Here is a 10,699-nt window from a genome sequence, read left to right as displayed (position 1 = left end):
TAGGCCGACGCATTTTTAAGAAAGGTTATTTTATCTTTAAAATAATCCATTTAAAAATAGCGCAAGAAAACAATGCCAGTGGAATTTAAGTTTAATTAAGCATATTACTCATACATGGTCAAGCCATATTCTAGCCTAATTTTTGTCAAACAAAACTCCTCAAGAGCCACAGAAAACATTATACAGTTGTTTTCACAGGCTGAGTAGTACTGCCAAATGCCAATGACAATGGACCCTTTGTAAAATCACCAACATGCTTTAAAAAAGTAATGCCACTTAGCATCTGTATTCTGGATGAGATCATCCTTTCTGAAAACAACAACTCATTAAGTCTTTAGAAACGTTAGCTTATCAACCTAAACTTAGTTGTGTTATTTTTGTTTCAAAGTGATGCAGAGTGTAATGGGAAAAACCTCATCATAGCATATTAAATGAAGCATTGTTAAGACTATTGGAGGCCTCAGGCCATCATGCCATTCATTTATTTTTAGCCGACGTAATGACTGATGAAATGCAATTTAGTATCCACACAAAAGAGCTCAGAGCAAACAATCCAAAATGCAGTGCAGATGTGCTGCTTGCCTCTGGCGCTGCTACACTCAAGAACATCATATCCACTGCCCGCCTTTCATGCGGTTGTCAACCATCAAAAGCATTAATTGTCACAACAAGCCTTTATTAGGCTGCATCAGAGTCTCGGCTAATTGTTTTGGGATGTATAACGTATTGAGTCCTGGGGGTTCTGGGCACAGGCAGTAGTTTCTGCTCTACTTCACTCCAGCTCAGCCTGAAATGTAAGAAACTGTATCAACATTTATGACGTAGCAGGCACTCCCTCAGGACACTTCTATCACTGAACACTATATTTACAAGTAAGACAATTCCATGCCACAGTGTCAGTGAAGCTGCCGTAGTCTAGTCTCATAAGAATAATTATATGACTGAGTCATTACAAGACTGCTGCATTCATTTTTAATACAGTGCTTGGAGAGAAGGATAAATAGCAAATGAATAAACTAAATAGATCCCATTAGTGAATTCTGCAGCTGATGATTGCCTAGTGTAACTGAATTATAACTGTAATGCATCATGTACTCTGTCAACTTAAATCACTGTTGTTTACAAGCTCCCTCGGACATATGAGACCATAAACATGAAAAGCCAAAGAGCAAAAATGGTATGAATTTTATTCAAATCAATTCTTTCCCTTTCACATGTGCATGTACAAATGTATATCAGGAACACAATGATACATCATTTACAGAGACATTAGCTACATTTTATTTTGTTTGTAAGGCAACGTGGGTGGTTCAACAAAACCAGGTTTTCTATAGAATCAGTAAGTCAAATAAATTCATGTACAGTATTAAGTTAACAAATCTGGAATCACATCATGTACAATAAATGGTGTACAAAATAAGTCAACAAGATTGGGTTTACAAAGTGCAATAGCAACAATAAAACTATGTAGACAATAAAAAATGCTGGTAAACATGGTTTATCTCTTTGGTGAGTTTGAACAAATTATATGTTTTCTTATTTCTGTATGGAAATATTAGGCTAGATAATGTACTTTTCATGTTTACATAACATGATGAGGTCATGGAAAGATACGCAGTGCTACAGCTGCACGAGTTGTGATGCTGGAAACAGTTACACTAAAATATTTACATCAAAATCGCTTTGGATGATCATCAACATTTGATATCAGTCCAGTCGAGCAGCATTTCAACAACAACAACAAAAGGTCTGCTGTAATGTAACAAAAAAATACAAATATAAAATGTACAATTTACTACAAGAAATTATGATATATTTTATACTCTATACAACACCCTCAAACTAATTTGACCACAGAAATTCAGTATTTTTTCTCTTACTTTTTAAAATCCAATTCTACAGTAGATCCAGTGGAATTAGTCCTGATAAACGTATCGACTAACATTGCAAATAACAACAGAAAACACAAATAAATAAATACAAACCTGAACTAAAATACACCCAAGATTATTTATTTTGAAAATTGTTCGAGAGTCATCTAACGCTCTGCAAGAAATGAAAAAAATGTCGAACTATTCCTTTAAACATTCTTAATTGTACCGCCTGACAGAAATCCTCTTCTGATGTTATTTAAATGTTAAGTACACACAAAGGAGCATCTGCATCAAAACTTAAGCTTGCAACATAATTCAGACTTTTTTGATTGTTTGTAATCCTTTTCAAAGCTGACATTTCCTCTCCCCTCTTCATCCTTATACAGAAAACAAAAAATATTTTTGGAGTTTGACCTTGCAGATAGATGGTTGTTCTTATTATTGTGTGAGCAGCCTGAGCTGATGTAAGAGTGGGCATTATGTGCAAGTGTTTGGTGCTCACTTCATCAAGCTTCTTTTCTCTTAAACCAGCAGCTTAGTTGTGACACTGATTACTAGAAAGCCACAAGGATTTCAGAAAGCCAAAAGAATTGAATCTGCTTCCACTGTGCCTGCATGGAGAATCCATTACATAAATGACTTAGAATCACTTTCCCCAACTCTATGTAATATATAATTTTATCTTTACTCGTTTGGAAGAGAGATGTAATTTGGGACTGCTCATCCATCAGCTTTTAACACGACACATTACAGAACATTTTTCACACCCTCCTTCTCTGAGGAGAAAAATAAATAAATAATAAACAGCAAAGGGGAAGCGAAAAATAGAGGTGACATCAATTTGTTGGAAAAGAGAGGAAGCTGAACAAGTATTTTAGCAATGTTCACAACAGTACAGTATGAGATAAAACACAGTATAAAAGAACACACTTTAAGTGAAGACTCAGATGGCTCTGAAGACACATTATAGAGGCTTCATTAGAATGGCTTGTTTGTATAAAATCATCTCATATTGACCAAAATGTATCACCATGTGTTGAGATTGTGTGTTGAAAAGTGTTCAAATTTTCTTTCCACAAGAGAAATCAGTGCATCTTTTAAATCTTATGTCTTTTAAACCATAGTTTTTTGATGTTTAATTACCTTTTCTTTCCCAAAGCCTCTTTTCTAGCAGTCAAAAGCAGCTGTTGGTGACAAAGAACATTTAACTCAAAGAGGATTTTTGCATTTTGATATTAATCGCACTAAATACAAATCTGACAGCATTTTTGAGTGCAGCTTGGTCAATGTCTCTCACTAAGTAACAATGGAGCAGATGTCTACACGTTGGTGAGCTGTTGAAGTATCCTGCTGCAAATCCTGTAGGATTATCTTGCTCCACTAACAACCACTAAGCAGTAAAATGATAGAAGAAGATAGATAAGACTCGCTGTTATGTGACAGTTGGTGTGATGATGCCATTTAAGGCTTTTAAATACACTCTAGAAAACATCAAAACGCTCTTAACACATGTACAATATGTCACAGGAGATAAATCTTCAAAGAATTATGTGCCCACTGGACTTCATGTGTGGTCAAAGTTTTCTTTTAGATGCAATAAATTGTTCTCACCAGACAAGAAAAATTGCCTGGCTCTTCAGTCACACTGGACACATCACGGCCTTGTTAGAGGAATCAGTCCGTTCTGTGAATCACTTCATTGTCTGTACTAGACAAAAAGATTACATCTGTTCCCTTAGATGCTGTCGTGGAGATTATTGTTATGGTCACACAGCTGTGGTCTGTTTGATGCTGTGGAAGCTAATCCTGGTTGGAGATGTGGGGATGGACATGGCTCGAGCCACTCGCACTCGAAGGGCGTGGTTGTCCTGCCAGCGGTGCCATCGTTTCCTTACTGCAGAACGTACCTAATGTGTTGTGCACAAATATGATATTATTCTACTTATGAATACTTAATAATATGACATAAATGTTATAACATACAACTTTTAACTTCTTTTTGTTAAATTTATTTATAAATTTATAATTTGACATTTTGGGAAATGCGTGTGCTAAATGAGAAGATTGATACCACTCTTGTATATGTTTATTAAATAGGTAGCAACAGCCAGGAGACAGTTGGTTTAGTATAGCAAAAAGACTGGAAAGAAGGTACAGTAGTCTTGCTCTATCCAAAGGTGAAAAAAACAGCCTATCAGCACCTCGAAAGCTCACTAGTTAATATGTCTTGTTTGTTTAATCTATACAAAAAGTTGTAACAGAGCTAGGATAGCTGTTTTTCCCGTGTCTAGTCTTTATACTAAGCTAACTGAATTATCTCTTGGCTGTAACTCAATACTTAACAAACAGATATGTCAAACTATTCTGCCAGTGTTAAATCCTACAGAGAATCCTATGATATAAAATCCTATTTGATTATAAAAAAGAACAATGTGTAGGTTGAAATGCTTACAGAAATGAAATTGTTAGGTTCATTTAAATAATAATGTGAAAAGAAAGGTTAGGATTATGTATTCAATGTAAATTTTGAACCAGCCAAATGGATAGAAATAAGGAGAAATGATGGGGATTGAGAGGCATGTCCAACCCATTTTTTTTTAACCCTTTTTGACGTGTTTTAAATGGACAAGAATAGAACATACTGCAAACAATAAAATGGCCATCTATGTGGATAGTGAGAACAAAAAATATGGAGGGTGGGGGTGTGGCCTTGACCAACTGCCATGTTTCGCTTGTTTTCAAGCCATGATGTTTCTCTCTTTCTCATGGGTGGGCCAAATTCTCTGGGCAGGCAAAGCAGAGAAAGGGGAGGTAACCTTCCTCCTTATGATGTCATAAGGAGGAGATTCCAGATCGGCCCATCTGAGCTTTCATTTTCTCAAAGGCAGAGCAGGATACCCAGGGCTCGGTTTACATCTATCGCCATTTCTAGCCACTGGGGGACCATAGGCAGGTAGGGGAACTCACATTAATGTTAAAAAACCTCATAAAGTGAAATGTTCATGCCATGGGACCTTTAAAGCCACATAATCACTTTTGCCAATGACAATCTTCACTTGTATTAAATAACTGTGAGATGGGGTGACTTTAATTTTTTACAACTTCTCATCAACTCAACTCCCTCTCTCCACCCCTGAGTTTCAGTTCTTGGAGGGTTGTGAGAGAGCGGCAAGAGGGTCCTTAATTTTTCACAATTAGTGAAATTACAAATGTGTGTAATTCTTATGACATTAATGACTTTCAAACAGCTGGAAGTCTAGCAATTTGCTTTCATTATAATCAGATGAAAATGATAAGGTTTTCTATTCATATTTAATCCAAATGCTACAATTTAACTAAAACAGAAAATCTTTCAGCAGTTTCTTTTTCTTTATGAAAGCCACCTGATTCTACCCCCTGCTTGAACTTAGCAAAACATTTTAACTAGGAGGGTTGTTGGAAAAAACACCAAACTAATCAAGGCCTGTATTAAGATCATAGATCAAGAAACACATTAACACAACTTAATTAAATTCATAAATAGTGAGCCTGATGCAAAACTTCAGTGACTCACCTCTCCATTTAGAAAGCAGTAAAATACTGACACAAAGAACCCCTGCAGAAAAAGACACATTACTATTAAAAGAAGTTAATGCAGCTGTATTGTGTAGTGGCACCTTAATTTAAGATCAGAGAATTCAGATTCAGTGGTGAAACGAAAAAGAAAAATAAATTAAAAGAGATATTGGGAGAAAATCTTGTCATGCCAAATATAATTTTTCACCAAAAAGAAGCTCTGCTTGAAATACTTTTTTTTTCACCCACTCAGTCTTACATTTAAGCCCAAAAGATGGTAAGATAATTACAAAAATGGTCACAGAGCAGAACCCATGCCCACATTGCCTTGTTAGTCTGTCAACTGAGAGCATGCCGCTGTGTGTACTGTAAGCACAGCTAGGATACTACTTCAAATCATCTTCCCACAATAAGGCTCATAACTGAGAAGAAGTAATACAACTCTGTGATAAAAAAACAACATTAAGAAATCAGTGTGACTCCCATTGTTCATTTAAGTTTTTTTGAGCGTTGGCCAGTGTTACACTGCATCATAATCCTCAGGCTTACCTGAAAAGACTGTAAAAAGGAGTTGAAATAGATGAAAACGATTTGTGCGATATCGTCCTCCCCCGGATTCACGAAGAAGAGCATGTAGGTGATGCCTAACAGAGGTAACAAGACCAGTGTTGCTTTCACAGCTTTCCTGTGAAGACAGGGATGGAAATCAGCAGCCCCATTTACACAAAATACTATAATAAGAACTTGGATTTCATCCAAGTTGATTTTCAAAAAGGCGTGATTCTGCGCCAGCTTGGCCTGGCTGGGAAAAAAAAACCTTCTTCTGCTTCTCAAAATAAACCCATTGTGGCTCAGTGGATAGCACTTCTGCCTTAAAGCAATTTGGCACTGCAGAGTTCGGTCCCTGGTCCGGGCAGGGCCTTTCTGTGTGGAGTTTGCATGTTCTCCCGGTGTTTGCGTGGGTTTCCTCCTGGTGCTCTGGTTTCCTCCCACCATAAAGACATACATGCTAGGTAACTAGGACTATAGTTGAAAATTAACCGTCTGGCTAACACTGTCCTACATTGTCCTAATCAAATAAATAAATCTTAACATAATAACATATTATTAGAAATTATGCCTGCTTTGCAAGATACAGTACCACATTTTATTAAGGCACTTAAGGCTTTATAAGATGTAACTAGAGACAAATGCTTAATGAGTAATTTACTAATGTTTAAGAGATTAAGTTTTGGCCATCAATAAAAACAAAGGGTGGGTTGCCAGGTTTAAAATGATATGATTGTATGATGATTTATTTGGTAACAATGCATTTCTAAATCTTTACGTTTTTTTACTTTATACTAAAAGTGCCTGTTTGGAACGGGCCAATTGCTTGGCTTGTGGTATTGCTGCTTGTAGCTTTCTCCAGAACCATTGTACCCCAAAATCGTTAATGAATTTAACACTTCAGCAGAGGTGTTCATTTCCAAACAGGCTCAGTGGCTTGACAGTTATAAAGTAACATTAAAGTATGGATTGAATTAGCAGAGGTATTTTGCCAACAGTAATGTTATTAGTATTATAAGTTAGCAGCACACTTGAACAACCGGACCCAGGGTGAGACGCAGAGGGGGGCAGCTCTCTTCTGCTGTGTTCAGTTAAATCTTTTTCAGTTCCGTTAAATTTTATTTATATAGCACGTTTAAAAACAACCATAGTTGACCAAAGTGCTTAACAAGCTCAAAATAAAATGATAATATACACAAACAATACACAATACAAAATACAAAATAACCAACAGTAGAAAAAGGTCAAGGTCTCAAAGCTCAACTTGTATTGAAAGCCAACGAATAGTAGTGGGTCTTAAGCAAGGACTTGAACGTTTCAACGGTCCGAGATGTTCTTATATGAATAGGTAAACTATTCCAGAGGTTTGGAGCAGCCACTGCAAAGGCTCAGTCACCTTTATTTTTTAACCTGGATTTGGGCACATCGAGGAGCATCTGATTGGAAGACCTCAGTGCTTTGACAGGTGTGTGAACATGTAAAAGCTCCAATAAATAAGAAGGCGACAACCTAAAATCTTAAAAACAAGCAATACAATTTAAAAATCAATCCTGAAACAGACAGGAAGCCAGTGGAGCGTGGCCAAAACTAGTGTCATGTGGTCACGCTTTTTGGTCCCAGTTAAAAGTTGAGTTGCTGCGTTCTGGACTAACTGTAACCGACGAAGAGATGACTGATCCAATCCAACATACAAAGAGTTACAGTAGTCTAATCGAGACGTAATAAATGCATGTATGACTCTTTCAAAGTCTTTGCGTAGCAGGTAGGGCTTGACCTTAGCCAAAAGTCTCAGCTGGAAAAAACAGAACTAATCTGTTTGTATAATTTAAAAGCACTGTCAAACATCACACCCAGATTCTTGGTAAAAGGACGTTTATGGGAACCTAAAGTACCAAGAGCATCTACACAGGCACTAAAATGTTCAGCATGACCAAACACAACAATTTCAGTCTTATTGTCATTGAGACAGAGAAAATTCTGGTCCAACTATATTTTGAGATTTCTCAAGCAGTTAATCAAAGGCTGAAGTGTGTCCTTATCATTGTTTTTTACGGGCAAATAGATTTGTACATCGTCTGCAAAACAATGGAACGAAATGTTATGTTTTTTTTAAAATGGACCCCAAGGGCAGCATGTACAGAGAAAAGAGCATGGGTCCCAAAATGGAACATTGGGGGACCCCACAAGAAAAAGGGGCAGCAGATGAAGAGCAATTACCAAGGTGGACAGCAAAACTCCTATCTGTCAAGTAAGATTCAAACCATTTGAGGACTATTCCCGTAATGCCAACACATTGTTTGAGTCGGGATAAAAGGATAGAGTGGTTGACAGTGTCAAAGGCAGCAGTCAAATCTAAAAGCACTAAAACAGCAGAGTTTCCTGAGTCAACCGCTAAGAGAAGGTCGTTATAGACTCTTAGAAGGGCAGTTTCAGTACGGCTTAAAACCAGACTGGAACTTTTCTTAAATACTAAAATCATCTAAAAATGATTGATAGAAGTGCCTTAGAAGTGGTGAATTTAAGGCTGACAGCAACTTATGATATAGTGGCTGGCTTTTGTTTGATGTCTAGTGTCGGCAAAAATGCCTATTTATTGAGTTTTCTCTTGGCGAAATGCTCGGAGTGAATTTAAGCTGGGCTATTATTTTGAAGGGTAGACACACGTAGAGCCAGCGTTATGCCAGCGCCTTTTTTTTATCAACCTTTTTTCCTCAACTTTTATTGTGCGGTTGTTTAGTTTTATTGACAATTTATCAATATTCAATAGCCAACGCTGTCCAAACTGCTGCAAATTCCAAACGGCAAGTTCATTGGGTACCCAGGAAATCAAATGTAAAGTAGATCGGATGAATGGTTTTCGAGATATTTGAAAGACAACACACACACACACACACACACACAGATTCGTTGATTTATATTTAGATAAACTAGCAGGTCTGCAGTAAGAAATGTCATTAATACAGAGTTTTACAATTATCCATAAAGTATGCACCTGTAAATGTTATGAGTTAATAAATTGATTTTGTTTCGGAGGTTCTGCGTCTCTTACGATGGTAAGTTGTTGAACTGTCCATTGGAGTGTTTTTTTTTCTGATTAACTAAATAGTTATAGTATATGTAGCTAAACAGATCTGAGAACCCAAGATGTTTAAAATGAAGTTGGGGTTTTAAATTGAGATGATACATTCTCAAAATAAATCCCATAATCATGACATACATGCAAGCAATTTACACATTACAGAAAATCCCATTTGGTCTTTGTCAAAACTACCACGCTGTTTATATTGTTTATGCAATTCTGGTAAAACCGACAGCATTTTGAAGGAATTATTATGTTCTAAATTTGGGTCAACAATTTATGCCTGACACTTCTCTCCTTCACTCACTTAAACCTGCACGGCTCACATCAGCAAATCTGTCACACCACGACCGTAAATCCCACTCCAGCCTCAAAAGCCTGAATTAAAGTTATGTGAGCTGTGACACAAACACACTCAAAATAATCCCCCATGGAGAAATATACACTTGACACAGTGATCAAAAATGAGAAAGCAAACTCACAATTCATTGGTCAGATGCACAACCTAACAACATAAAGCAGAAGTGTGCCAAGTCAGAGATGTTTGCCACCTCCAAAGAATACTGCCGGGAATTAAATTTCACCTCAGATTTTAAAGGAAAGGATCATGTACCATATGATATTGGAAGAGTTTGGAAATAAAACACATTAAAGAAATAGTTTTCAGGGTGTTAATGTGATTTATTGTTTTTAATTTGCCACACTAAATGCAATAGCAGGCAATCCTTAGCCTGGAAGAGGCGCATGAACAATAACTGATCTTTAATATTGCAGCACTGGCAGTGATTTGACTTTGTAGTCATTAACATTGGATCCTCTGATCCCCAAATACGTAGTCTTGAGGGTATTTGTGTGCAATGAAGTCAGAATTTAAACAGTAATTATACAAATGTATAATACTAGTCTGCTTTCTAATCAGCTACTTTGAGGTTAAAATGTATTTATTCAGTCTTAAAAGACTACATGTTGTCATTGCAAGGAGCAATCAGAAGAAAAAATTCATGTCATGTCATTTCTACATTTATAAAATCATCCACACTAACAACTCACCTGTACTGTATTGTTTCAGACGTGGTTGAAGCTCTTAGTTTGGTCATAAGTATTCGTACTATGTTGAAGAGGAAAACAAAGTTTATCTAGACAAACAACATAAACAAAATAATTAGTTTGGACCCCGTGCTAATGGCTTACACTGAAATACACCGAGAGCAATTTTCTGCAGCGAACATAATCTGCTCATTAAATGCTGAGTATAGGAGTAGTAGAGGGCAACACAAGTCAAAGCCATCTCCTGTCTCAACAACAAAGTGTAAGAGAAGTACACAAATCAGAACTGGTCTCCACACTACATGCTGGTAACAGCTTATACAAAACCATTAGCGGATACATTCCTATAAATACAATTTCTTATTTTTTGATTGATTATTATGCGTTGGACTGCAAGCTACAACAAGCTAGATGCATGATGGAAATGGATTTCATTATAAAACCATTTTCATTTAGGGCAATATTTTTTCATCAGTTTACACCTTCAAGCAGGCATTAAGTGATGAATCTCATGTTAGTGTAAATTGCGTGTTATATAATGAATGGTTCTAACAATTAATGTGAAAAATAATGGCAGTGGATGCAGAGTGCAATG

General features: G+C 36.7%; 1 protein-coding gene across 1 annotated transcript in view; it reads right to left on the bottom strand.

Annotated features, from left to right (window-relative positions):
* Positions 1-3,304: 3,304 nt before the first annotated feature.
* LOC116046225 (corticotropin-releasing factor receptor 2) overlaps positions 3,305-10,699 on the bottom strand; it is a 31,232-nt gene continuing 23,837 nt past the window's right edge. Inside the window, exons 9-12 of the mRNA XM_031294503.2 lie at positions 10,108-10,193; positions 5,979-6,114; positions 5,428-5,469; positions 3,305-3,781 (exon numbers count right to left, since the gene is read on the bottom strand). Coding sequence (XP_031150363.1) covers positions 3,641-3,781; positions 5,428-5,469; positions 5,979-6,114; positions 10,108-10,193 — 405 coding nt within the window. The 3' untranslated portion in view covers positions 3,305-3,640. The remainder of the gene's footprint in view (positions 3,782-5,427; positions 5,470-5,978; positions 6,115-10,107; positions 10,194-10,699) is intronic.

This window comes from Sander lucioperca, chromosome 9, assembly GCF_008315115.2.
Source record: "Sander lucioperca isolate FBNREF2018 chromosome 9, SLUC_FBN_1.2, whole genome shotgun sequence".
Classification (NCBI taxonomy): Eukaryota; Metazoa; Chordata; class Actinopteri; order Perciformes; family Percidae; genus Sander; species Sander lucioperca.
This window is presented reverse-complemented; position numbering and strand designations above follow the sequence as displayed.